The sequence below is a fragment of the Guillardia theta genome (assembly GCF_000315625.1).
Source record: "Guillardia theta CCMP2712 unplaced genomic scaffold GUITHscaffold_89, whole genome shotgun sequence".
NCBI classification, from domain to species: domain Eukaryota; class Cryptophyceae; order Pyrenomonadales; family Geminigeraceae; genus Guillardia; species Guillardia theta.
The window spans coordinates 138,616-164,835 of NW_005434585.1; the positions used below are offsets into that span (position 1 = coordinate 138,616).

Below are 26,220 nucleotides of genomic sequence, written 5' to 3' on the forward strand. Positions count from 1 at the left end.
TTTCTCTATTCCCCGTCCCCTTTTCCCTTTTCCTTACGACCGTTCTTCCCCTCCCCCCCCCCCCCCCCCCCAACCCTCTTTCTTTTCATTCCCCGCCATGCTCCTCTTAGACGATGACCCAATGCCTGCCCTTCCTCTGTCCCCGTATACCACATGACGATCCTCCCTGTCTTCATACCATGTGACTAACTCCCCTCCCTTTGATATTCCTTGACCAATTTCGTTTTCCTCATCAACTTCGTGTACACTTCCCCCTCCCTTCCGTGTTCGCACCCCTTTCTCGCCCATCGATCGTTTCAGGCCGATATCCTCCTGCCCTCCTCCTGCCCTCTTCCTGCCATCTACCATCCTCCTCCTCCTCCGCACGCGTGCATGAAGTGATCGGAGCCGGCAGGTGCGCGTGTGGCTCCAGGACCACTACTACACGTTCTCGAGGTTCCTCGTCAGCAGGGTCCTTACAGTGACGCAAGTCAGCTACGCCGACTCCCTCAAGATTTCTCTGGCCGTGAAGAAAGTGCTGGTGGACCGGGGGACCTTCGACGTGACACAGGAGCAGATGGAGGAGGCGCTGTTCAACATCATGCGGCTGCACGGCTACGGGGACGAGCACATCTGCAGGTACAGGCTCATGACTAAGTTCAACCACCAGCGGGTCCCGCTGGTCGTGATGGTGATCGGGACTGGGTGCGTGGGGAAGTCAACGCTGGCGACTCAGTTGGCGGAGAGGTTGAATCTGTCCGCCGTCCTCCAGACCGACCTCGTCTTCGAGGTCTCCTGTCATGCGTCGATCCAGGACGGAGTGCTGAGGGAGGTGAAAACGGTGTACCAGAGGTTCGAGACGGACGAGGAGTTCATCAGCAGCTTCCGCCGGGAGTGCGAGGCTGTCAACGGGGGCCTGCAAGGGGAGCTCCACAAGGTGCTGGAGGAGGGCAAGTCGATCATCATCGAGGGGATCCACCTTGATCCGACGCTCTTCCACAACCTCAAGAGGAAGGCGGAGGACGCGGAGAAAGAGAACGGCGACCCCTTTATCTGGGCTCCTTTCCTCCTCTGCACAACTGCTGAGGAGTAAGGGCCTCTGCCTGCGACTTTAATCGCCAACCCCCCCCCCTCCCTCCTTCTTCCTTTGTTCCCTCGCTCCCATCCCCCGCTCTCCTCCAACTGCCTCCTCACCTGCGACCGCCTCCCCAGCTCCCACTCACTCTCTTCTTCCCCACCCTCCTCCTCCCCCTCCTGCTGGTTTTTGCTACTCCTTCCTCTTTCATCCCTCCTCTCCTCTGCTCTGACCCCTGCTCAGGCACGAGAACTTCCTGGACAACCACTGGCACCCAGACCTCCTCGAAGTCCTCTCAAACTTGGGAAGCAGCAGGTGACGGTACGACCCCGCCCTGTCCCATCCTCATCCTCTTCCTGCAGAGCCGAGATCATGACGGAGCTCAAGAAGAATTTCGCACGCATCGAGACATACCTCATGGACGGCTGCAAGTCCATGGGCATCCCCGTGATATCCACAAGTGTCAACGGTGATGACAACCTTGAAACTTGTTCCTGGCGATTAGTGAGATGTCTCTTGCAGGATTCTCGGAGACTTTAGACAGTTTGCATTCTATTGTGTTGGATCGAATGCAGGCTGTGGTGGCGTGAAGTTCTCAGGCTCAAATAGAGCTCATCGCCCCATTCTCATTCTCATTCTCATTCTCATTCTCATTCTCATTCTCATTCTCATTCTCATTCTCATTCTCATTCTCATTCTCATTCTCATTCTCATTCCCATTCCCATTCTCATTCTCCTCCCTTTTGCACATTCCTTCCACCTTCAATTGTATTGGTCTTGTAAATATCTCTCAAGTAAAATCGCATACAACACCCTGACCCTGTTCCCTTCTTCCCTCATTTAATTAGATTGGCATACTTTCGTTCTCTTTCCGGCGTTCTCAGAGTTTCAGTGTGTGTTCATCTTACACCTTGGCAGTCTTGACATGCGTACGAGCTTTGCTGATGCAATATTCTATGCTCATGCTGCTGGTGCTGGTGCTGGTGTTGGTGCTGGTGCTGGTGCTGGTGATGCTGTCTTCCTCCTCCTCCTCCTCCTCCCCCTCCTTTTCCTCGGTCAACTTGTTTCCCTTTCGCCACCAAGAAGTTTGCTCACACCACCTACCCCTTGCAAACGTACCCCCTATTTTATCTTTTTAAAACCCCACCCTTTTACTGCAGAAATACATTACGGGGGTAGAGCTGATAGTCCGTTAGTTTCAAAAGCCGAAACGGTAAAATGAATCCGCTCAGCCAGTGGGAGAGGAAGGGAGGAGGGAGGGAGGAGGGAGCAAGGAGGGAGCAAGGAGGGGGGGGGGGGGTGGAACGAAGAAGAAGGATAAGAAGGAGGATGAGATGAGTATGAGACGTGAGAAGATCACTTTGGGAATGAAGGGATGTTCGAAACTGAACTGTTCGACTGTCAGTCTGTGAGTCGGTCAGTCGGTCAATACAGATAGGAAAGCGAAACACTTGATTGAAAAAAAAACAGAGAGGATTCAATTCATGTAAAGATGGAGGGACGGATGGATGGAGGGAGGGAGGGATAGTGAGTTTTACCTGGGAAGTCATGGTTTCTTGACTTATATACTACACAGATGTACGAGGCTCACCGCTCGGAGACAGAATGGAAGGAGAGGTAGTAGTGGATCAAAGTTCCTGCAGTGGTCAGGTGACTGACTGCTGTTGGCTGTATCAGGATTGATCAGCTCAACCAAGCTGCCGCCTGGATGGCGAATGCCAAGGATCTCGTCGCGCTAAACCTCGCTCATCGATACGACGAGCTATCCGTCGAGAGGGAGAGACAAGCTGTCGAGATCACTGAGCTCAGGTGCAGGGCACGCGTCGAGATGCCGTATCGCTTGTTGACCTTGTTCTGCACAGAGAGCAGCTCGTTGAGTATCAAACTTCAGACACCATCGTGGCTGACTTTGCCGAGATGAAACAGAGGAACGAGGCGCTATGGTACACCGTCCTTGTCCATTCTGCATGAAGATGATGGACGTGTTAGGGGGAAGTTAGCAGTATCAGAGAGGTTGGTGAGCCAGCAGGAAGAGGTAAGGAGAGAACAAGGGACAAGTTGTGACGCTGATGAGAAGTGGAGGAACTGGAAGGCCTGAGAGCGTCTTGCTATCACCTTCAAGTTCAGTTACAGGTGTGTTGAGACTCGAAAGTTCAGTGCATGAGTCGCTCGGTTGACGGCCGTCCAGGTTGAGAAGGACCTGCATGCTGCTGAGACGCAGCAGCTGCACCAGCAGATTGAAGAGCTGAGCCGTCGACTCAAGGAGAAATCGAGGTTGAACGGCACGCCCAAGAAGACGAAAGTCTTAGCCGTGGAAGACAAGGAGAATGTTTTCAGCAACATGAATGTTGCAACATGATCTCTTGACATCATGTATATTAAATCGATCTGAGGGATTCATGTAAACTCTATGAAGGAAAGGTATTATATCTCCAGGGCTTTTCTTGTAATCAGCACATGTACAACTGTTTGGTTGTAATGAAAGATTCATGAGAGCGCAGTGGGTATATTGTTGTGTTGGTTTGTCTCTACAGAAACTATTCGTTGAATTCACTACTCACCTGATGGCTCTGCGTGCGTAGGAGGAGGCGTCTGAGCTGGAGGAGGAGGAGATCGTTTCTGCTCGAGGTTCAGGGATCGGAAAGACGACTGAGCTTCGTGAGCTGTGCCGAGATCGATGGTGGTAGGAGCAAGGAGAGGTAGCGAGGCCATTACGGCAGGGCTGTAGAACCTGCGCAACAAGATGAGAAAGCGATAGAAGGAGAGGGGAAACGTACGGAGAGACCCACTCGAAGCCCGAGAAGAGAGCCTGGCAAGCCAAGAGTTTCAAAGGAGGAGAAGATGGGACCGGGAAGGAATCAGTGAAGAAGGGAAGAAAACAGAATATAGCACAAGAGGAGAAACGTTTTGTTTGCCCAGGAAACTATAAGGGAGGGACAAGGGACATGGCGATATAAGTGGGGAAGTTGGAGATAAGAGGAGATGGGAAGGAGCGGGCTGATGAAGAGTAGTGGAGGAGGAGAAGGGAGGTTGAGCAACGCACCTGGCTCTTGGGGGAGAGCGAAGTTCCAGGGGCGAGCAAGGGGGAGAGGACAGCAGGGCGGGAGGTGTACGACTCGCTGATCTGACTGAAGTTCTCGGGGTTTTCGATGAGCTCGGTGTTCTTGAACGGGGGCCCATCGACCTTTTCGAAGATCTTCTTCCATGAGAAGCCCTTGGCCCCAGAGAAGAAGAGGTGCTGTTTCACCTCCCCCGCCCCGTTCTTCCCCAGCCGCTTCTCGGGGTCCCGGTTCAGCATAGCCTTGAGCAGGGAGTGAGCTGGGCCGGAGAGGTACTTAGGCATGACGAGCTTCTTCTTGAGGACCTTCTGCGCAATCTGATCCGCGTTCTTGTGGTAGAAGGGGTTTTCACCCACCAGCATCTCCCAGCAAAGAACGCCGATCGCCCACCAGTCCACCACCCTCCCGTACACCTTCCCCTCCAGCTGCTCCGGCGCCATGTAGAGCTCTGTTCCCACCCACGAGTTCGTTCGGACGTCTTCGTCGATGCAGGAAATCTTGGAGGCCCCGAAGTCGGTCACGACCAGGTGGCCGTGAGAGTCGATGAGGACGTTCTCCGGCTTCAGGTCCCTGTGAACTATGCCGCGAGCATGGAGCTCCTCGACGGCCAAGACGAGCTCAGAGATGTAGAAACGCGTCTGGGCCTCCGTGAAGGGAGAGTGTTCATCCAAGAGTTTGAGCAGCTGCCCCCCGTTGTGCCAGTCCATGAGGAGGTACAGCCTTCCCGAGTCATGGAAGGCGCAGTGGAGCCTGACGATGAAAGGGTGCATGACCGATTCGAGCACAGACCTCTCGTTGCGGGTCCCTTCAACGTTCAGCTCCTCGATCACCATGTGCTTCCGCATTACCTTGAGCGCCATGATCCTACCGGAGATCTTCTTCCGCACCTGATAGACTTTCCCGAACCCTCCCTGTCCCACTAGCCTGAGCAGCTCAAAGTCATCCAAGCTTGGCTCCTTTGGATCCACGTCGGCCCTGGGAATCTCCACTTGCACTATCTGCTGAGGCGGGCTCGGCCCGGCTGGCGGCTCATGCGGGACTCTCTCCCTGAACCACGTCACGATCGACGGCAACGATCGCCAGTCCCCAGGCCGCATCCCCTCGATGTCCCAGTAGGAGCCCCACCTGCAGCACAGCAATCACGTCAGAGAGCTTCCTCGCGCTCAGCATGGTGGACCTCAAAAGACTTCCACGTTGTGGGTTGTCTGCCGCGTTTCCCTCCTGTACTGTCGACAGCACAACGGTCTTCTTCTTCGGCGGCTTGCCAGGCCCAGCACTCTTGAGCTCTTCCGGGTTCACATCCATCTTCCTCAGCTGCTCCTTGAGGTGTGACAAGTAGGCTGCCAAGTCTGTCTTCGGGTCTGTGGGCACAGCATCTGAGCCTGGCTTCTTTTCTTCCTGCTTCCCCTGCCCTCCATCCTTCACGCTGCTGTCTCTCGCAGCTCCCAGCGAGGGGAAGCCTCCAACACTCAAATCTTGATCCTGACTTGTACCTTCTGTACATTCTGGCGAAGAGAGAGACACTTCAACTTGTGCTTTCACCTCTCCAACGTCTTGATCGACTGGATTCTTGTTATCAGCAGGGTGTTCTGCATCGCAAGTCTCTCCACGGCCTGGATCCTGTTGAGTGTCAGGAGAGCTTTCCTTCTCTGCAAGAATAGCTGCAAGACTCTTTCCAGCTCCCCAGGCCGGTTTCCGAGGTGGTGCCACATCGCCCTGAGCTGTATGGGAGGTGTTTTCGACATGGGAGTTTGAAGCAACGTGAACGGCCCCATCTTCCTGCCAGCCAGAGTTCACAGCACAGCAAACACGAACAGAGAAGATTTCAAGGTTGGAACACACCTGTATTGGGTTGTTGCTATTCAAGGAAGGGTAACTTGACTCGGAAATTGCCTCAGGCGCATCTTGTTTGGCTGGCTGGCTTGGCAGGAAGGACGGCACGAATTCTCTAGCCTCCACACTCAGTTTGCCTTTGCCCGCTACTTTGGATGCCCATGACATGTTGGATTGTCGGGTCAGGAAAACGACCGCGCACTTTTCTTCCTCATTCACATATCATTCAAAATGAATGTTGTTGCTTCACCTGTGAAAGAAGAATACTCAGTGCAGAACTCCCGAGTAGACGAAAGATTGAAGGTCAGAATTAGATCAAAGAGATGAGTGTCTAAAGAGAGCAGTACTCGAGTTGAATGTAAGGGATGGCACACAAAGGTTGTATGTTCGAAGGAATGGATGGAGCAGTGACGTTCACAATGGATCTTGCGGGATAATATTGAAGCAAGAAAGCTAGCCGAAGAAATAATTGAATTCGTGCCGACGTCGTGGCAATGTCCAAGTGGAAAGTTAATGGGGAAGAGCAGAACACCGAGCGCCACAAGATAGAACGGGCGGTGGTGGTCAAAATGTAGTTTTTGTAGTTTTGCATGTTGATGTTGCTGAGATTGCATCAAGAGAGTTCGTACAGCTTGAATCTGTTGTGATAGATGTGGAGAGGGCAAAGGAGTAGGAGAATGTCAATGCTTCAGTGATGGCGGGAGTGGCGGCGACAGATGTGCTGCTTTCTGCTACGACTTCTATCTTCTTCAACAGATGCATCAACAAGACGAGGATGAGGAAGAGGAGCGAGAGGGAGCGGAGGGTTGAAAGGAGGAGGAGGAAGGAGTTTGCGGAGTCAGAAGCAAGTTATGGTGTGAGGAGGAGGAGGAGGATAGTACCACTGACGGCACTCAAACTCACATGGCGGTGCATGTAGCGGATTCTTTTGGGGGTGGGGGTGTTCGTATATGGGGTGCTTTGCTTCCCTTGACACTTTTGAACCGGTACTTTTCCATCGAATATTGGATATAAAGGGGGTCAATGAAGGACGTACCGGGTTCTTGCTCTTTCATGGGGGTACAGATTCAGGGGGTGGCTCAATAGCCCGTGAGGAGGTGTAAGAGAATTTGAGGGTGGGGTGATATTCGAAATCGTCATAGGTGGGTAGGTGTACCCCACCATGTAAAATTAAGAGAATCAGACTAGTTGACGTGGGTAAAAATCCAGGGGAAGGGTCAGGTTGGCTCGATCAATGACCCGCCCATTGAGGGGTAGGGGTGGCTTGCCTCCGGTCCCGGCGCAGTGAAGTACTCAGTGACTCGGACTGCTGCGGGCCCGGGCCCCGGGCCCCGGGCGCACTGCCCGGCCAGTTGAAACTGGAAGTTGAATCCCTGGGTATCCCGGCATCCTAGCCGCCTAGTACGGTACGGTAGCCCTCGGTGACGGGCTCGTGCGAACCGTCCCGGGGAGTCCGAGGCTCGCCGCCCGGCGCCGCCGCCGCGTGACGCGGCCGGGCACCATGGCCCGGAATGTGCCCGGCCGGCCTGGCCGGTCCCGCCCGCCGCTGGCCGGGCGGCCGGGGCACCGTCACGGTTCCCTTAACTTTGAGTAAACGAAGTTCACAGTGGCACGGCAGTGGGCCGCTGGCCCAACGCCGGACTCAGGGCCCCCGGCGGGGCGAACCAGGCCGACTCGTACCAACTCAGGCTCACTGAATTGCCAGGCCGCCGGGCGGCTCGGACTGATGAGAGTCGGACTCCGCCGGGGCCGGAGGCCCCGGCGACTACGGTCGGAGCGGACTGAGCACGGCGGCACGGTCCGAGACTCTCGGCGACCGGCAGTGGGGGTAGCCTACAACAACTACCAGTACCCCTATTTTATACTTCATAAGTAGGGGTGCATCGAATCAACCTAGGGGTGAGCACCTTCGCTCGTCGAGGAATACATCTACAGGGGTCCATGTTGCGAAGGGGTACTCGGTATTGATAATGCAGGGGTACTTTTAGGAGCAACATAGGGGTGATGAGCGACCCAAGACCATAGGAAAGGGTAGGGTTATTGTTGTCCGGTTTTAGAACATTTTCTGACAATTCCTGGGGTTACGTCATCGTTGAGGAGGAAAAGCGAGAGGATCAACAAGAGCGGTGAAGTAGAAGGCAGGAGCATGTGGAGGATGATAGTTCAGGATTCAGAAGAGAGATGTTGAGCTGGTTTTGATTGTGTCGAGCAGAAGAAGAAACAATGACGGTGGTGTTCTGTCCTCGTGATTTTGTTTCATAGGGACTTTACATGGATATAAGAGAAGCGCGATAAGATTAGACAGAGAACTCATGAGGCAAATACACCAGATCTTTCTGTATTCCATAAATTTTGCGGTTTGCGCATCAATGTGATACAGCACACGGAGATTTGATGGACGGTGCCAATGCTTTGTTGTACTCATCTAGGTCTTGCAGATGTCTAATGCGGATGCGATCATGAAGGAAATCAACTCGGAGGTGGACACCTTTTACAACTTGAGGTTTGCATGTGATTCTTCTTGCAATCGTTTCTCACTCAGGTGCATTCAGCGAGGGGCACATTGAGTACATCAACCACCTCTTCAGCGAGATGGCGGGGCAGATGGTGAGAAGCTCTCGCCTCTCGTTCCTCCTCGATGCTGATGAGCGTGGATAAGATCCCGCCCCCTACCGTCTTCGAGCTCTTGGGAGTAGACCCCAAGTCCTTTGCTGGAAAGGTCCCAATCGCGACCAAGGAGCAGTTTGGTATGCTTCTGCCGTTAGATCAGCTTCCTGTTCCTGACCTGAAGCCTCTAGTGAATGCTATCCACAAGTCGATCGATGACTCCGACACCGTTGACCAGTACAAGAAGGTATGCTCACTTTGTTTGCATGTGGAAGACTGATTCTCATCGTGTGAAGGTTTTCAACAATCAGACTACTCGCCTGTCACATGCCAAGAAGGTAGCTTTTGGGTTGACTGTGCTTGGTTTCTTCTTATCACATCTTTCAGGTGCTGGGCGAGATCAAGGACACTGTGAATAGCTTCCATTCCAAGGTTGGCGGTGATCTTGCAAAGATTGAGGTACCCTAACATGACAGAGGTTTCATGGTGTTGACTGTCATTATTCAGGGTCTCTTCTGCAGCATGGCACCGGAGCCCAACACCGGCAAGCCAATGCCTCCTGGCATGGTCAACGCACTGGTTAGCGGATGATTTGATGTCTCTCAGTCCTCTCTGACGCATCTTATCAGTTGAGAGTCTCCCCGGAAGCCAAGACCTGCTCAGCGGAGGAGTTGTTGTAAGTTCTCTATCTGTATAGTGTTGCTGATCTTGCAATGCCGAGTTTGTCTTGTTCTCTGTTTGAACTCGTATATGTTTTTTCTCCTTGCTAGATCAGGCAGTATTTTTGCTGATGCTGTATCAGGGCATGCTTTGAGAGGAATTTGGACCCTAGCGACACATCGGAAGAGTTGATCAAGAAGATCAACCAATTCCAACCCTAAGCAACTAGAACACCAGTGCGCGTTACATTTAAAACAAATGCTGCAAATTCAGAGCAGCCAGACGTTTTCTTGTACCCCATCTATGCAGTGATCCACCCCTCATCATCTGAATCAGTCGGTTGGCGTGGGCTTCTATCCAGTTGCCTTCCACCGTTGTCTCCATTCTTAGATTTTTTGCAGTTTTGACTTGGTGAGTTTGTGATCGACTGCGCTCTCTGATTACCTGTCCGCTCCACATATATCCGACTTTTCTCTCTGTCTTGCAAAGCGTTTGAGTCTGATCTCGTACACCTGCTATCACGGTTTTCCCAATCTGAGTCTGATGAATCCCATCCGCCAGATGCTCTTGTCCCCTGCACGCCTGCGAACGGATCCGTGGGATCATTCATCGAAAATTCTTCTGGCACAGCACCCCTGTCTCACAGTGAGTAGTAAAAAGAAACATTCAAGTTCTGACCTTCGGCAGTAGAACAATTCATTGGTTTCCTTGCAGAGACCACAAATAGTATATTCACATTTTACACTCATGACTTGTATGGATATCCTTGATCTGGAAGCCACACGCAATCAGCTAGGCAGAAAAGTGTTCTCCTGTCTTTCTTACGGTAGAAAGACTTCGTTTGATCTTCCACCAGCAATTCCCCAATATCTATATCCCGCAGACCTGAACCATAGGTAACTCACTTGGGGCCGTTCGAATGCACGAGGATTGAAGTGCACGCACGTCAAAATATTCTGAAGTTCCCGCACTTTGTAGCACATTACATTGTTGTGACTTCTGAATTCTGCAATCATGTCCCTCAAAGCTACTTCACCTGAAACGTCGATTGAGTCATTTACAACAATCAAGAAACATGCACCAACCTCTGCGGGGAGGATGGGGCTGAGTAAACCAGTCCGGGCCATCAAAAAACACTTTAATCTGCATCAACCAATTCAAAATAGGAGCATCGAATTCTGTTTTCAAAAAAAATAAATGAGACATGCGAACAGCACCATTTTGCCTTGATTGTGGATTATAGACTTCATTCTTGGCGGTTGCAACGGGCCAGACAATTTGTCCATGATATAGACCTGCGTGAGTGATAAGTTTCTTGGGATCGAGCAAAACATCCTAATTGCACAAGCACCTGATAAATGTTCCCCCTGGCGGGATAGGAGAATATCTTGAAAGGCTCGTTGCTTCGAGAACCGGTCGATATGCTACCAACAACACCCTCAGCAATCCCCGTGGGCTCCTTCCTGGTCTCTTTGCAAACTGGCATCTGCATCCTGACCCTTATTAGAACAAAGTATTAGAACAAAGATCACAGTATTCTACAGCACTCATGTCAAATACCTTGACGTTGAAGTGCTAGACGTCAACAAGCTTGTTTGGCTTGGTTGGCTTGTAGAATCTTGGGATTCATCACTGGCACGAGCTGGTCTTACTCGCCTGTAGGTTGGAGCAGGAGAAACCTCAACACAATTTTCTCTGCTTGTAAGATCCACAACATGTCCACTTTTGTCGCTCCCGCTTTTCAACTTCTTCACATGGTGTGCAGAACTTTGACATGAGACGTTGGATCGGCTCTTGCCTAAAGGTCGACATGAAGATGTAGATTTCAGGATATTTCGGATGTTCTGACGATATATTGCCGTCCTATCCATTGCGCATTCCTCATCAGAGATTAAAACAGTATTGCTATTCGACATGCGTCCTGCTAACACCAAACTAAGTCAGGAAACCAAGTTTTGTCAGTGCTTTGTGTTGCAAAACGATTACAAGCTGTCCCTCTACTTCAAGTATCACACATTTTCTCAACACTCGGTGTAAGGGATTGTCAAGCATGTCTCTGAAGCAATTTCATCTCTTCTCCTACTTCACATCATTCTGTCCATTGATTTTGGCGGGCAAAAACCATTGGCGATTACCAGTTGCTACACCCCACCACCCCCAAGGTCATACTCAAGCACTACCCACCCCCTACAATCTCCGGGGTGCTATGATACAAATAGACCCCACAACTGTTACTTTAGTACTACCCCCACCCCTCAAGAAGCACATTACTAAGAGAACAGCACACCTCAGAAGGTTCACAGCCTGCAAAGCTTCATGTCAGATGGCGGCGATGATAGTCAGATGGAAGTAGCAGCAGAGTTGACGGCGATGATAGTCAGATGGAAGTAGCAGCAGAGTTGACGGCGATGATAGTCAGATGGAAGTAGCAGCAGAGTTGACGGCGATGATAGTCAGATGGAAGTAGCAGCAGAGTTGACGGCGATGATAGTGAACTGTGTTGTGGCCATATAGACGATGGCTGCTGAGGTGATCGGACAAGAATGATGATCGGATGGTCTCAGTAGTGCTGCCATGATGGTGCTAGTGCTGGTGGCGATGATGACCCGACGTGCTGCCACTGGTTCTGACGAATTCGACCCAACCCTTGCAGAGATCCTACCGGATTGACGAAAACTTGAAGGAACCATTGTCTCCCAGTTCTCATCAAGCGGGAAAGAAGCCACTTGGGCCTTCGCAGAACGAATAGAAATATCGATCGTCGTGAGGGATGATCAAGCTTCAACAGAGCTCAGGATTGTACTGCAACGCGCCTTCGTGTATGACTCGGATCCGAATATTAAAGGTTAGCACCGAGGATACTCATTAGTTCTGCAGATGAAACAACGCAGAATGTTGAAAATGACATATCATCAATACGTGATATTAAGAGGGAAATCATCCCTTTTTTTATTCAAATCTGAAGTACCTAGGCCCAAATTCATGACAACTCGAAAAATTGCGGAGTTAAACAATCTCAATGCCATGAAGTACAGTACAACTGCTTTGCCCTTTGAGGTCAGAAATAATAGTAGGTATTTGTAGACATCATGTAGACATCATGCTGTTTTCTGCATGACTTCACCAAGCATGTACTCTCATCGTTAATGTGTTCACAGCTTGTAATGTCACAGTTCAATCTTTATCCGCAGCAGGCACGTCTGATAAGAATAGATCAATAATTTGCGGGCATACCATCCATCCTTGTGGATCATACGAGGTCGATTGATCTGCAGGGCCTCTTCCATGCCTTAGACCGGTGGGTTTTGAGGAACGACTCTCGTCGACATGGACTGAGTTGTTGCTGTGCGAGCCTATGGACTGATCTGATTCTCCCGGGCCCATACACTCATCTGATCTCTCTACATTCTCAGGTTTTTCTGATCTCTGCGCATTCTGAAACTTGTCTGGTTCTTGTAGATCCTCAGATTCCTTTGCTCTCTGGATGCTGGGCTCGCTTTCTCTGAACATGATTTGGGTAGCATGCTTCCAAGTTCGTCTGTTCCAGATGTCGCGCACAGCTTTCGGAGTGATGCCATACTTCCGCGCGAGGAGCACACTTTGAGACGTAGGGGACCAGGTCTTTTCGGCAGGGAAGAGGACGCGAACCTGGAAGATTTCACGAGCCATGTGCTCGTCGATGCGAGCTCTCCGCGCCATACTACCTCCTTCAGCGTAAAAGCCAGATATGGCTTTACATGTGTTTTAAATGTGACTGGCTAGAAAAGATACAACGGTTCGAAATAACCTCGAAAATCTTGATTATATTCCCCAAATGTAAAGTGAATACTTGAAATGTATTCAAAAGACTTCAGGGATATCTCGAAATCTGCGGTTTGGCTGGCTTATCCGATCGGGAGATTCCGCTCACTGGACTCCGCCGAATCATGGCCCGCGGCATTGCCATCGCCGCGGGCCCGGCCGCCGGGGCCCGGCCCCCGCCCGGCGGGCACTGCCGCACGGTCTCATTCGGAGTCAAGGGACTCGGGGGTGAGCCGCGCGGGCGGCCTGCCTCAGAGCCCGGCGCTTCACAGACTCAAGACTCAGTCACTGAGTCACGGAGTCCGCCGCCGAGGCCCTGCCTCTCCCACTCGTACGCTTCGTTGAAGCCAACAGTTCGGTACAGTTCATCAAAGGGCAACAAATCTGCAAGAATCCGAACTGAATCAGTTGGCAAGTTGAACGTGGCAAGTTCAGCAGTGACAGTGTCATTACAAGGTTCCCTTGGCTCCGTTGATATTTGTTCTTCGTTCTTTATAGCTTGGAGAGTGCTCTGCGATGATGGAGTGAGCGAGGGTTTGTATATCGGACGGAACACAGGCTCCATCCCTGAGATCGAGAAGAATACCTTCACAGCAGCAATGTAGCAATTGAGCAAAGTCACTCCCCGCAATGAAAGGCGGAATCCCATCGCTGCCATCAGGTCTCAGTTTTCTTCTCAACACGGACGACCAGAACGATGGGAAGGTTTAGACCTCCAGCTTCTCCTGAGCTGAAAATGTGTACCCCAGGCCGTTCTACCTGTAGAGGGAGGCCGTGACAACACGGAATTGGAGCAGAATTGAAGGAGGGCAACAGTAAGGAGAGGGAAGAAATCAGGTTGTTGCAGAATTACTTGCGCCAGCATTGTTGGAACTTGTAGAGAACGGTTGATGATCTCCATCTCTTCTTGATTTGCAAGGCCTTCAGCGTAGACAATGTCTGCCTGCGGATGGTGGGAAATTACCTTTGTGACTCTGTTCACGCAGACAGCAACTTACACCAGCCTCTTGGAAGCGCCTGCAGAGTTTAATCGTCTCTTGCAAGACCTGTTGAGCAGGGTCTTACATGTGTGCTGGAGACGTGCGATGTGTTTGCAACAATCTCGCTCACATCGGCTCGAGGCCTGGTGCCCTTGACTTTAAGACGGTCTGTTCTTGCGATGAGGAGGATGTCCCAACCTTCATCTCTTGACTCATCCCTGGCTCTGATCGCTGCCTCAATCCTCTCCTGCGCCTCTTCCACTCCCACGACTTGTACTCCGCTAGCATACGCGCAGCGCTTTGGGAAGCATTGATCCTCTATGCTCACTGCAGCAAACCCTGCTCGTGCGAATCCCTTCACCGTCCTCCTCACGTTGAGGGTTCCACCATATCCCGTGTCGCCGTCCCCGATCACCGGTATCTTGACAGCATTGCAGACGTCTCTACCAGCATCTGCCATCTCGGAATACGTTGCGACCCCCACGTCTGGCATTCCTAGACGAGAAGCGCTGAAAGCGAACCCTGAGAAGAAAGCGGCTTTGAACCCAGCGCCCTCAATGAGCTTGCATTGAGACAATTCAGACGCGTCTCGCACGAACATGTGAGGTTTACCTTGGCCCCAATAGCATCATGGCATCCTATCAGATCCGTGCATTCTTGTCCAGCTAGAAGTGAGCGAAGCTGAAGGGAGAATTTCAAGGGGGAGCGATCAATGTTGGACATGGCAAGCTGATCTGGGAACAAAGATGAGAGAGATGGGGCTTACAAGGAGAGGTAAGAGATAGGGGAACATCAACACGAATCATCCAACATGTCGACACTTCACCTTGTCTGCGCTATTCTTCATTTTCTACTTTCCACTACTGCGATGCTTTGCTGCACACCATAATAAAATTATAACTTTGAAAGTGAAAATTCGAAAAATCTGCAAAACTTTCAAATTACAGACCATGGATGGAACTCGGCATCATGGCATCATGGCGTTGTGAACCGTCGGAACTATGGTCGGCGAGTAGGTGAGCGACTCGGATACTACTGAATGGGATGCAAGACTTGAGTTCAGTTTAGTAAGGAGAAGCTGCTGACAGAGAGTTTGAGGCACTTGTGTATTAAGGACGATGAAATCTCGCCAAGACCCGCTGTAGTCCACACATGGAGGCCAAGGAAACTAAAACCTTTAAGATTCCCTTGAAAAATGCATTTGCTGTGTGTTTTCAACATTAGGGGATGGTCAAGAGGGGCCAGGCAAGCAAATATTCTTGTCAAAGACCTGAAAAACACGGGTTTCGCAGAGGCGAAGTGTTCTCCGAAGCATACATCACATCTAAGCCTCGCCCCTGCAAATAAATGTCATCGATTCTCCGCCAACTCTTGCTCCCACCTGCTTCCAGACGATGCAAGGAAATGCTGGTTTGCCCCTGTGGATATTGGCAGGGCCTGTGCATGTAGTGATGACGAGTTTTTCAAACCTTCACAGATCATACCCAAAGTCGAAGACGCCCCGACATCGCCGTTGGTGTTCATTGCAACAATCCCGACGGTCAGCTTCTGGAGTTTGAGCGAATAAAACTCTATTCAGGCTTCTACAAACTGAATACCTTGTGCTGTCTGTTTTCACCCTGGAACGAAGCTCCGGAGCTCTGGATGGCCCTAGTGCAAGGTCAGGAGCAGGAACAGAAATTCTTTCTTTGACCTGAGCCGAGCTATCGCATGCTCGCACGCCCTAGTAGGAGAATCGCCCATTCTCATCCTCTCCACCACCTGCCCTACCCTTCAACCTCCGACCCCCCAAGGGCGCCAGTAACCAGGAAGCTCAGACAGCCTCGCATGATCTCTTCGCCGTCCCCTGTTGCCACAGCTATCGAAGAACTGATCACGGCGATGAAAAAGCAAACTTCGCTCGTCTACCCGCACCGCACGCCTGATCCACGTAGAAACCAGAGCCAACCTGAGTCCCTCAGTGATCCCAAAGGAAAGGTAGCGGAAGCATAGTTACCAAGGGCGAGTCTCCCACTCGGCCAGGTAGCTAGTCCCATGACATCATTCATCTCCCCGCGGGTTGTTTTCAGATCTTACCTTGAACTTCCATCCGCTAGTCGAAGTTGCTACGACAAGCTCGCCTGTCTCATCTCGACATCTGCAACCCAGAGGTAAACTGAACATTTCACGAAATCCTGCGAGGTTCGAACATGATTCCAATCGTGTCATGCGATGCCTCCTTGTCGACGGTGAAGTTCTGCTCACGTTTCCATAGTTCAAACTCTCTACGGCTTGCATGAAATCTTCAGCAGCGCTCGTTATAATCTCTACCTTACCTCTCGTCGGTCAGGATATTTTCTTCCTTGAACCCGTTCTCGAGCGCAAACGTTTTCGCTCCTTCTCCTTGTTTCCAAGACAATCACGTCGACATGCTGCTCCCTCATTCTCAAAGTTTCACCTGCCAGCACGGTGTGCTGCCCGTGCTCCATCAGCTTCCTAGCAACTGACACGGGAGTGCTGATCCCTTGAACCGCTAGGACGCATCCTAGCCGGTACCCCCTACCGCGCATGATGGCGGCGTCAAGCTCCATGACTCCGTCCCGATTTGGGAGCCCTCCTACTCCGACGAAGTACTGATCCTGCGTGTCAAGCTCGACCGCGTTCACCGCTCTCTCTGCTGCGTCGACTGCTGAGTGTCCCTCCGCTAGCCATCTCGCTGCCTCTCTGACTGCGATCTCTCCGAACTTCCAGGTCGCAACCGCACATGGCGTAACCTTCCCATGCACACTTGATATCAGGGTGGCAAGCACAACGCCAAGTAGTAGAGCATGGCGATAGCCGGAGCGCCGAAGGCCAGCATCCGACGATGAAACCATGAGGAAGGAAGGAGAGGTGATCACGTTGTGGTGTGTGAGAGAGAAGCAATCTACCCGATATCGCGAGAGAGATCACAAGATGTGAAGTTAGATGGAGATCAAAAGACGACGCTGTCAACTCAAAGCGAGCAGCTCTCTAGCTCTCTACTCCCTCTCAACATCCCTCTCTTCCATGTTTCCCATGCGCCTCGTCGTGACAGTGCGGTATGAGGGCTTCCAAGTTCCGAACTTTTTGCCGCCTTTTGTGGGAACTATGTCCTCTGCTACGGCTGTGCCGTAGTCGTGACGGATCTGAAGGAGACGAGGGTCCCGTCGGTTCGTCTTCTCACGAGGGTTGCTGGGGATACCGTAAGGAGGCAGAAAGCGAGGACAGCGGAGGTGAGGAGGCGGGGAGAGGAATCGAAAACCATGGAGAGCAGGAGAGAAAGGAGGGAAGGTATGGAAACCATGGCAAGAGCATGCCATTTATCCGAGCAGATCAGAAAGAGAGGTAAGGGGAGGAGGAGAGGGGAAGGGAGGGAAGAGGGGGCTACTTGGGGTCGGAGAGGTCGAGCACGAACGGATGAAAGGTTGGATCTCTGAGCAGCTTTGCAAGCTTTGACGCATGTGCCTGCAACCCCTGTAAAGCTTCGGGTTGTGACACGATTTGGCGGACGTCTACAGCGAATGGATCACACAGGAGAAGATGAGAAGAGAAGGGACGAAGCAACCTAGGAGCAGAGATAGGTATTGAGAAGGAGTTGATGAAGGTGAGGAGGGCAGCGGAGAAGCTGGAGAAGGAAGGACAAGTGCGAAGGCAAAGACGGTCACAAGATAGAGGGAAGGGCGGAGCAGTCAAGGAAAGGAGATTCGTGGGGAGCAAGGAGACATTCCCAACCTGATTCTCCTCCAGCGTCATCCCAAACCTTCCTTCCGCCGCAGCTGCTCGCATGACGCCTCCTGGTCGTGTGTCGAGAGCTCCCATGACGCGGATAGGGACGATGCCCCTGGGCCGAACCTGAGGAGCCAAGGTGAGGAGGAGGGAGAGAGGTTTGAAGGCGACGAGGAAGGAGGGGGAGAATAATCTCGTGCATCCTTCCTATCTATCTTAATCACTATCAGCATCATGATCATGATCATGATCATGATCATCCTCTCCTCTCTCCCTCTCCTCCCCTTTCTTTTCCTCCTCATCCTTCACCTCCTCCTCCTCACCATCGCCTCGACTTTTATCTAGCTGCAATAACGACTCCCCTCCTCACCTTCACCGCCGCCTCCCTCGCCGCCACGATCAGCTCGTTCAGTCTGCGATGCTCGAGGGTCAAGTCAGTCACCACACTCTGCTGAAACTGCAGCTGCTCCTCTATCTCCTTGCCCTTCTCCATCATCTCCTTCGCGGCCTGCAGCTCCCTCGACGCTTCCAGCACAGCCTCCAGCAGGAGGCTCTCCTGACCGTCCTTGGCGCTCGCCGCGCTCCTCTCGACCATCCTCGCTTCATGCATCACAGACACGAGCTCCTTCTCCTGCTCCAGCAGCGCCTCCCTCTTAAAACGGTTCTCCTCCGCCAGCTGACGGAACTCTTCCTCATTCTTTGCTTCCTTCCCTGGGACTTCATGACACTCCTCAACCTCCTCCATGTCCTTCAGCCTCCTTCTCAGCTCCTCCGCCTCCTCCCTCCACCTGTTCAGCTCTTTCTGCAGGCTGTCACACTGCTGCTGCTGCCTCCTATACTTGATGTGGTTCTTGTGCGCCGCCCGCTCGCTTGCCTGCAGCTTCTCCTGCAGCTCCTCGAACTTCCTTCCCGTCTCCTGCTGGTCCCTAGCCCCTCCCTCCTGCTGCCTCAGCTGCTCTTCCAGCACAGAGATCCGCTCCAGCAGGTGGACCTTCTCCCTCGAGATCTCCTCCAGCTGGTACTGGAGCTGGGAAGCGAGGTTGACACCCTCCCTCTCCTGCTGAGGACCTGCCTGCTCCAGCATATGCAGCTGCCGCTCGAGCTGGCCGATCCTGGCCTGCTGCTGCTCGATATGCCGCTGCTGGTCCGCAGCCGAGGAAGAGGAGGAAGAGACGAGCTGAGCGTCTCTAATGGCAGCGAGGGAGGCCTCGAGATCTCGAATCGCGAGCTTCTGATTCTCCATCCTCCCCTGCGCCTGCTCGAGCTGGCTCATGACGCTTCTCTTCTCCTGCTCCTCCTTGGCGAGCTTATCCTGGGTGCTCGCCAGGATTCTCTTCAGCTGCTCCATCTCCTGCTGCAGCTGTCGGGCATCTTCCTCCCTCCTGTTCTCCACGTTCACCAGGTCGTCGATTCTGCCATGGGATGTCAAGAGGAGAAGCTGAAACTTCCTGCTTCCTCCTCCTCCCCGCCTCTACTTCCTCCTTCATTCCCACTCATCTCCTCTATGGCCGTCTACCTCTTCCTCTCCCTAGGATCGATCTACCACAACCTCCTTTCCCAACATTCCAATTCCTCATCATCAGATTCATTCCCCTGTTCCTCCTCCTCGTCCTCCTCCTCGTTTTCTTCTTCCTGTCTCTTCTCTTCTCTTCTCTTCTCTTCTCTCCTGGACTCTTCCAATATCTTCTCTTACATCTTCTCCCTCCTGGCGGCAGATCGCTGGTGTGTTCCTTCTTCCCTTCCCTGCCAGTGGATCAAGTGATTCTTCTGAAGCTTCTGGAAAGCGTGCGAGGAGTCTGAAAGAATAGTCAGGAAAGTGAGATTGAAGTGGAGAAGAGGAGAGAATGGGAGCGTGAGGGAGAGGGGGAGACGGGGAGGAGGAGGATGGGATCCAGTCATCAAGGGAAGGAGGTTGAGTGGGTGAGAGAAGCAAGGAACTCAAGCTTGCCTGATAGGAGTCCTTCTCGCAGACGAGTCTCCCTCATCTTGTCGAGCTCGTCTCCGAATCTTGACAAGATCTTGCAGCACGTCAGATTCTCCGCCGTTGCTTCAACAGTCCATGCTCCCTCCCACTCTTCGTACTCTTCCCCAACTCTTTTCTTCTTCCTCCTCCTCCTCCTCCTCCTCCTCCTCCTCTTCTCTTGAGCTTACCTGCTTCTCTCTCGTTGGTGACACTCTTCCTCTCGAGGGGCTCGGGCCCTCAGCTGCTTTTTCCTGGGGCGCCAACGGGGTTTTGAGTTTCTGCCTCCTATCCTCGAGCTTGGCAGGTGAATGCGAGGGTGCCCTAGCCGCCTGCTGCTCTTTCTGCGCCTCCTTGCTCCTTGCCGAAAGCTTTTCCTGTGCTTCTTCCAGCTCCTGCTGGCGAGGCGTCAGCGCCATCAGCGTCGAGCGAGCTGTTATCTCCCTCCGTACTTACCTGTTCGTTCTTGGGAGGAGTCGAGTGCACTTGTTCTGCGTGTTGATTCACCTGCAGCCCCCACTGTCCTCTCACGATCTGCTGCTGTGGAGCTGAAGCAAGAGGAGAGAAGTGATTTTCAATGTTCCTCCCTGCTCCTGCTCCTGCTCCTGCCCCTGCCCCTGCTCCTGCCCCTGCTCCAGCTCCAGCTCCAGCTCCAGCTCCAGCTCCTGCCAGCCTTCCAAAGTCTCCTTTTCTTGCCCATCCCTCACCCCATGTTGGTGCCGAGTGCAGTGGATGCTGAGTTGGCACTAATGAGGAGGAAGCTGCCAGAGGAATACATGGGAAGGAAGGAGGAGAAGAATGGATAGGAGGGAGAAGGAAAAGAATGGACAGAAGAGAGAGAGAGGGAAAGGGGGAGCGAGGAAAGAATAGATAGGAGGGAGGGAGGGAGGGAGGGAGGGAGGGAGGGAGGGAGGGAGGGAGGCACGCGTGCGTACTTTTGGGCGTGGGAGGAGGGGAGTTGAACTCACATTCGGAGACGGAGTCTGCATGGCGTTATGTATCCTGTCATTGTATACTGACGGGCTTCCTTTCCATCCTTGCACCTGGGATTGATACTGTCCCTCCGCCGGGTCGTCCTGGAAGCAATCAGCGTTGAGGAGAGAGCAGGAGGAGCTAACTTGTCTTCGAGTCTTGTCGATGCGGATGGAGAACTCGACATTCCTCCTTCGGACGAGGAGGAGCACAGAGGACCTTTCTTTCAGCATGACGATCAGCTGCGGTATCATATCCCTATTCCCATGTTCGTCAGGGGAGTGTCATCATCATTAACATCATCATCATCCTCAGAGGAGGAGGAGGAGGAGGAGGAGGAGGAGGAGGAGGGGGAAGAGGGTAGCAGCATCAGAGCAAGAGGAGCAGCATCAGAGGATGAGGAAGAGGAGGAGTAGCAGAGGATAAGGAGTTGGAGCAGCAGCAGCAGCATCGGGAGGCACCGTGAGGAGGGGATGATGTCCGAGTCGTCCGACCCCGCGGCGACGATGAGGTCTCCCACCAGCATCCCAGCATCATATGCAGGAGACAGGTGATCGACTGCTGTCACAAGTAGTCCGTCGCCATGCACCTCGAACCTGCCAAGAATGCATTCAGGGGTTGAGGGAGGAGGAGTAGGCGAGACGAGAGGGAGGAGCATGAGGACAGACGAGGCTCTCTGGAAGGACTCATGACTTCCAGTAGGCTCTTTGAGTACAAACTAACGTAGAAGAAGAACAGGTTTCAAACCAAACATTTTCGATGGTCAATGGAGCAAGGAAGTTCAGAAGGGAGGTTGCAACATGCGGGAAGTGCGGTAGAGCTACTTACTTGAAGCCAAGGCGGAGAGGGTTCGGAGGACTCCTCGTTGGAGTTTGTTGACCAAAGAACTCAGTGATCATGTCCATGTTGACCAAGTCAAACAGACATCAACTCTGTTTGCAACTGGAACGATTGTCATCTCGTGAGAATCAACGCGAGCTTGTGAAGTCATGATCATTCGCGGTACAAAGCGCATACCATGTTGTAGCACATCAACCAAGAAAGAGTGGAATTTGCAATACTTCTTGGAAGTACAAGAGAGAAATTTGCAAGTTGCGAATGCAGGTTGATTCTTTTCCTGATGCTGAAAACATGCATTTTCTTGCAGCCATTCATAACAACTTTGAGAATTTCAAGAGTATTTCTCCTTTTTCAAGAGATTGACAACGAGCAGACAAGACACGGCATTGAAATTGAGCGAGCAAGTGCGGTGACCAACGGTCAGTTATTGAACAGTCTCATGTACAAAACAGGCAGAAATCTCACTGAGATCACACTATTACTCCTCACATTCTATCAAACCATCCAGTTACATCTAGATCCGATCTCTAGTTCCCTCTTCATCCCCTTTTCTCCCTCTCCAGCGTCGTTTCCTTCCACCTCTTCCTCCATTCCGGCCAGTCCTCAAATCTTGATGGACCTAGTCAAGCACTGGTCTTCCTTCAAACTACCGTAGTACTGAGCGACTGGACGGTCCGGGAACTCCGGGGCCCGGCCGGTCGGGTCCGATCAGTCACTCAGTGCCGCGAAATCTACCGTACGAACTGAGACTGGCTGGCTTTACTTAAAGTCAAGCTAAAAATCAGTATGAGGACATTCAGAAGAGTCGAGGAGGCGTGGTGATTTGAAAGTTTAAGTTAAAAAGTTTACAGCTATCGACATGCCTTTACACAGACTACACAAGCACTCACTGGTGTTCGAGTCACCGGTCGGCCGAGTACTTCCTGCTCTGATCAGCCAGTATCTTCATCCACCTACAGGAACTCGTTCAGTCTCTGCGGCAGGTGGGAGAGTGCAGGCGCTGGGGTCTCACCCGTCTCGCTCCTCGTCGCTCCCTGCCGCGAACACAAAGGACATTTGCAGGCCCCTGTCCTGTATCGACGAAGCTCGTGAGGGGGTAGAGGAGGAAGCATGTTGTTCTCCCTCACCTGTCCTGACTGCAGCCTCGGGTCCTTGCAAGTGACGAGTCTGAAGCAGGAGGAGAAGAAGAGCGTGCGGTTGCTCGAGCTCAACGTGGGCTGGCAGCGCAGGGCAGAGTCAGAATCCCTGCTCTCCCTCTCAGTGAATCTTGGCTACCTCCTCCTCCCCCAGCTCGGGCCCGTATCTCTCCAAGCTGTCCACGTCAGCACAGAAGAGGAAGGAAACCTTTCTACCCTGCAGTAAATCCCGTCACGGGGTCCCTTATCGCAGGATCACAGGAGACCTTGCCGTCTTTCTTGCCCGTGGAGTAGTAGGAGAGGAGGCCGTTCTCACACACAAACAGGCTCTTCCTCCAGTGAAGCTCCTCGGTGCCGCTGGCGTAGCTGTTGAGCTTGTACAGGAACCCACGGGTTCTCTGCCACCTCTTGATGGTAGTGACGGTGTAGGTATGAAGGGGGCAGATTCCTGTCTCCAGGATCATCGCGTCCTCCATGTGCTCGATCGTGATGTTCTTGCTGTCCACTTGGCTCTGAGGGTGACGTGGCTTCACGTGCTGCCCTTGCCTCCTCACGTGAAGGCTCTTGATCCCGTACGGCGTCGTGGGCGAGGAGGATACCTTGGCGAGCCGGAGGAGGAGGAGGAGCTGGCCCGCGTGGATGGTCCCATGGATGATGGGGAACCATTGGCAGAGCGTCTCGCCAGCCACGAGGCGTAGGAGGGGGAAGGTGACGGCTCCGATGGGCTGCTCGGTAGAGGGGTCCTGGTCAATGATCTTAGCCTTGAGCTCGGTGGTGTCGTCGGCGTACTCGAGCACAAACGACTCGTTCCAGAAGGGGTTCAGCGTCCTCCGCTTCGCCTGCGTCCGGGCGACGAGGGGACCCAGCGAGAGCTGCACGAAGGGATCGCTGTAGCCGTCGGGATCGGAGGCGAGAAGGCCGACGGCTCGTATGACGAGGATCTGCAGGGCACCGATGCCGTCCTGGGTCTGCTTGACGACGGAGAAGGAGGAGGGGTTGAGCCACCAGAGCAGGTTCTCGTCGTAGTCCCAGTAGCGCTGCTGCCTGGGTCTGGACGAGCTGACAGCCCTGGTCTGTCCCTCAGGACCGACGGTGGAGACTTTGAAGCGCAGAGCGACTGAGAGAGAAGCCTGTTCGATCGAGCTCTCCTTCCCCTCGTGCGAGAGCTTGTAGACAAAGTTGACGTCGGCAGTAGACGTACCACCAGCGCTCGCCCTGTCATGCTCTGATATCTTACCAGGCAGCTTCCCCTTCTTGGCCGACTTCTTTAGCTTCAGCGCGTCTTCCGAGGGCTGCCGCTGTTGCTCCTCCACATTGCGAGCAAGGATCTTGGCATGCACCATGTTGAGCCGCTTGCAGACGAACCCGATCGCCTCGTCCGACTTGTTGGACTCTGTATGTCTTTCGTACACAATGATGCGAAGCTCCGAGTGATGGTCGATTTGCTCCCTGCCGTATCCATCCAGCTCAGTAGGGACCGTGAAGCGGAACGTCTGGTCCCACTCGTTGTTGATGCCCCACTTGATGGTCCGTGTGCGGAACTCCTGGTTGCCGACAGAGACCTTGCAGTAGAGGTTGGGATGACGATGCTCGACACCTGGGACGTCGAGGATCTCGTTGATGGTGATGATGAGCTCAAAGATTCTGATCGAGCTCTTCTTCAGCTCCTCCGCCTCCTTCTTCTTCTGGAAGGTCTCGAAGTCCCCGGTGAAGGACAGGCGCTGCGCCGTCTTCTTCGTGTGTGTTACCTGCGTCTTGTCCTTGAGGCAGATGCCTTGACGGAGCCGATGGATCTTCCACAGCATCGCTGAGTTGGGGTCGTCGGACTGCATCGGGAGCAAGACGACTTCCTCTAGGCGGACGGTGCAGCTGTCAAGGAGGAAGAGGTTCTCTCCGAGGGAGAACAGGTTGGTCCCATCATCATCGCAGTTGCTCAGGTTGGGCAGGTTCTCGTGGAAGAGTTTTGCTGCCCTCTCCTGCATCCTGCTCTTCTTGTCAAGCCTCCTCTTGAGCGAGAAGAACGTCTCGTCAGGGTCACTCAGCCGGATCTCAACCGCCTCCTCCTCCACCTTCTTCTTGTACATCACGATCCTAACGTCCACTCCCGCCGAGAAAGCAAGCTTCTCTTGCGACATCTGCCCCTCGTGCACTGCGTACCATCCTGAATCCTCTAGCTGGCTCGGGACCATGAGCTTGTTCGTCTGCAAGATCTGCAAGCTGGCGTGGTCAGGCTTCTCCATCTCGACCTGGTACTGACGGGGAGGGCGGTGGGGCACCCGGAACCGAGGGACTCGGGAGGCGATGATGTCCAGCCATTTCTCAGCTTCCCTCTCGTTCCTCGCGGAGAGGCGAAGAATCCGGTTCTCCTCCCTGACGCTCTCGTCGAACTCCAGGTACATCCCTGCCCAGCCCGACGGGCAGCCCACGTACTCCATCGTGTGATAGAAGAGCAGACTGTCGAGCGTGCCAACCTCGACTTCCGAACCGAAGAGAGTGTAGGTCAGCAGGTTGTCTGCGCTGATACAGAAGAGAAGATTTCTCCATCTCGACTGGTCGAAGTCGGGTGCAGTCCTGTCGTGGAGGAGGAGAAAACCCTTGATGGCTGGCTGGACACTGTCCGCAAACCGGATGGTGGTGAACGGCTCGCTCTGCAGCTCCTCCAGCTGTTGGAGGATCTCGTTGCACAGGTGGTTCTGCGGGAGCTCTCTTGCAAGATCGACTGAGGAGGCCGGGTACTTCTCCTTGCTGAGGTAGATCACGTGGGAGACGCTCTCGGCATGGAAGAAGGATCGTAGGTACGTCCCTGACATGAGGGCCTTGAACTCGTCGAAGTTCACGACCCCGTCGCCATTGGTGTCAAACAAGCTGAACAGCTCTAGAACTTCTTTCTCGTCGATCCCTGATCCCGAGCCACTTGCCACCTTGACCAGCTCGTCGCGGGTGATGGAGCCATCATGGTCGACATCGATCATGTCAAAGATTTCTTGCAGCTCTTCGTTCTGCATTGGATTCAAAATGTCCACCTTCTCCAGGCGCTTCTCGATCACTCTCTGCTCCAGCTTCTCCAAAAAGTTTCTGTTCTCCGTGGGAAACAACACGGCCAGGAATTCCACGAACTTCAGCTTGCCATTGTGCTCGACACAAGCCTTGTTAATCTTGTCAACGACCTTCCGGACAGAAGGCATCGGGATCTCTTGGAGCAGTCCAGACCTCTCTGCCTCCACTCGGCTGCCTGGTTGTGCCTCTGACATCTCGATCCCATCCATGATGGTGCGGGTGACAAAACTGTACTTCCGTTTGTCCTTGCTGTAACTCTCTTTCAGCAACGAGAACGGCCGTATGGACCTCTTGCGCTCCCTGTTGAACAAGAATCAGTGAGATACAGCCCGGGATGTCTGAGAGAGATCGGCAAACCTATCTGACGAGGGTGTCACAGGGGTAAGGGTGTCTTTTCTTACATCAGAGTCATCCGTCAACCATGCCATCAGGTTCTCTTGAGTCAGCAGGCCCTCAGCCTTGACGTCGATCGTGTCAAACAAGTCACGTGCCTGCATCGCGAACTTCAGGGTGATCCTGCCAGTCTGGCTCATCA

The 26,220-nt window shown here is 53.0% G+C and overlaps 11 protein-coding genes across 11 annotated transcripts; 4 read left to right on the forward strand and 7 right to left on the reverse strand.

Annotated features, from left to right (window-relative positions):
* Positions 1 to 153: 153 nt before the first annotated feature.
* GUITHDRAFT_144613 (hypothetical protein) lies at positions 154 to 1,644 on the forward strand (the record flags this gene model as incomplete). Its single annotated transcript, XM_005824842.1, has 5 exons — positions 154 to 168; positions 395 to 1,068; positions 1,298 to 1,369; positions 1,417 to 1,523; positions 1,577 to 1,644. The coding sequence occupies 5 exons, from the start codon at positions 154 to 156 to the stop codon at positions 1,642 to 1,644; spliced, it is 936 nt and encodes a 311-aa protein (XP_005824899.1).
* Positions 1,645 to 2,630: 986 nt separating this feature from the next.
* On the forward strand, positions 2,631 to 3,413 carry GUITHDRAFT_115896 (hypothetical protein; the record flags this gene model as incomplete). Its single annotated transcript, XM_005824843.1, has 5 exons — positions 2,631 to 2,671; positions 2,732 to 2,863; positions 2,917 to 2,997; positions 3,044 to 3,089; positions 3,243 to 3,413. 5 exons carry the CDS (start codon positions 2,631 to 2,633, stop codon positions 3,411 to 3,413), a joined length of 471 nt encoding a protein of 156 aa, XP_005824900.1.
* An 804-nt stretch (positions 3,414 to 4,217) lies between these two features.
* Positions 4,218 to 5,060, reverse strand: GUITHDRAFT_40080 (hypothetical protein; the record flags this gene model as incomplete). Its single annotated transcript, XM_005824844.1, has 1 exon — positions 4,218 to 5,060. A coding segment is annotated over one exon (843 nt), but the record flags the coding sequence as incomplete, so codon positions are not given.
* Positions 5,061 to 8,120: 3,060 nt separating this feature from the next.
* GUITHDRAFT_154824 (hypothetical protein) lies at positions 8,121 to 9,514 on the forward strand. The gene is made up of 9 exons (XM_005824845.1): positions 8,121 to 8,449; positions 8,499 to 8,553; positions 8,606 to 8,693; positions 8,745 to 8,800; positions 8,850 to 8,891; positions 8,941 to 9,012; positions 9,061 to 9,132; positions 9,183 to 9,229; positions 9,356 to 9,514. Exons 1-9 carry the CDS (start codon positions 8,385 to 8,387, stop codon positions 9,432 to 9,434), a joined length of 576 nt encoding a protein of 191 aa, XP_005824902.1. The 5' UTR covers positions 8,121 to 8,384; the 3' UTR covers positions 9,435 to 9,514.
* A 2,873-nt stretch (positions 9,515 to 12,387) lies between these two features.
* Positions 12,388 to 12,912, reverse strand: GUITHDRAFT_115899 (hypothetical protein; the record flags this gene model as incomplete). The annotated part of the gene is made up of 1 exon (XM_005824846.1): positions 12,388 to 12,912. The coding sequence occupies one exon, from the start codon at positions 12,910 to 12,912 to the stop codon at positions 12,388 to 12,390; it is 525 nt and encodes a 174-aa protein (XP_005824903.1).
* Positions 12,913 to 13,031: 119 nt separating this feature from the next.
* On the forward strand, positions 13,032 to 13,949 carry GUITHDRAFT_154825 (hypothetical protein; the record flags this gene model as incomplete). The annotated part of the gene is made up of 5 exons (XM_005824847.1): positions 13,032 to 13,398; positions 13,468 to 13,525; positions 13,601 to 13,665; positions 13,728 to 13,773; positions 13,868 to 13,949. A coding segment is annotated over exon 1 (258 nt), but the record flags the coding sequence as incomplete, so codon positions are not given.
* A 313-nt stretch (positions 13,950 to 14,262) lies between these two features.
* Positions 14,263 to 14,648, reverse strand: GUITHDRAFT_59168 (hypothetical protein; the record flags this gene model as incomplete). The annotated part of the gene is made up of 2 exons (XM_005824848.1): positions 14,263 to 14,556; positions 14,607 to 14,648. Coding segments are annotated over 2 exons (336 nt in total), but the record flags the coding sequence as incomplete, so codon positions are not given.
* A 670-nt stretch (positions 14,649 to 15,318) lies between these two features.
* Positions 15,319 to 16,543, reverse strand: GUITHDRAFT_77590 (hypothetical protein; the record flags this gene model as incomplete). Its single annotated transcript, XM_005824849.1, has 11 exons — positions 15,319 to 15,431; positions 15,479 to 15,542; positions 15,593 to 15,632; positions 15,670 to 15,755; positions 15,800 to 15,852; positions 15,903 to 15,942; positions 15,991 to 16,020; positions 16,071 to 16,131; positions 16,184 to 16,264; positions 16,310 to 16,376; positions 16,432 to 16,543. 11 exons carry the CDS (start codon positions 16,541 to 16,543, stop codon positions 15,319 to 15,321), a joined length of 747 nt encoding a protein of 248 aa, XP_005824906.1.
* Positions 16,544 to 18,057: 1,514 nt separating this feature from the next.
* On the reverse strand, positions 18,058 to 21,557 carry GUITHDRAFT_144618 (hypothetical protein; the record flags this gene model as incomplete). Its single annotated transcript, XM_005824850.1, has 8 exons — positions 18,058 to 19,132; positions 19,414 to 19,463; positions 19,872 to 20,078; positions 20,137 to 20,415; positions 20,649 to 20,756; positions 20,799 to 20,910; positions 21,114 to 21,248; positions 21,481 to 21,557. 8 exons carry the CDS (start codon positions 21,555 to 21,557, stop codon positions 18,058 to 18,060), a joined length of 2,043 nt encoding a protein of 680 aa, XP_005824907.1.
* A 1,724-nt stretch (positions 21,558 to 23,281) lies between these two features.
* GUITHDRAFT_59299 (hypothetical protein) lies at positions 23,282 to 23,575 on the reverse strand (the record flags this gene model as incomplete). The annotated part of the gene is made up of 1 exon (XM_005824851.1): positions 23,282 to 23,575. A coding segment is annotated over one exon (294 nt), but the record flags the coding sequence as incomplete, so codon positions are not given.
* A 1,860-nt stretch (positions 23,576 to 25,435) lies between these two features.
* GUITHDRAFT_77589 (hypothetical protein) lies at positions 25,436 to 25,813 on the reverse strand (the record flags this gene model as incomplete). Its single annotated transcript, XM_005824852.1, has 2 exons — positions 25,436 to 25,676; positions 25,725 to 25,813. Coding segments are annotated over 2 exons (330 nt in total), but the record flags the coding sequence as incomplete, so codon positions are not given.
* Between the last annotated feature and the right edge of the window lie 407 nt (positions 25,814 to 26,220).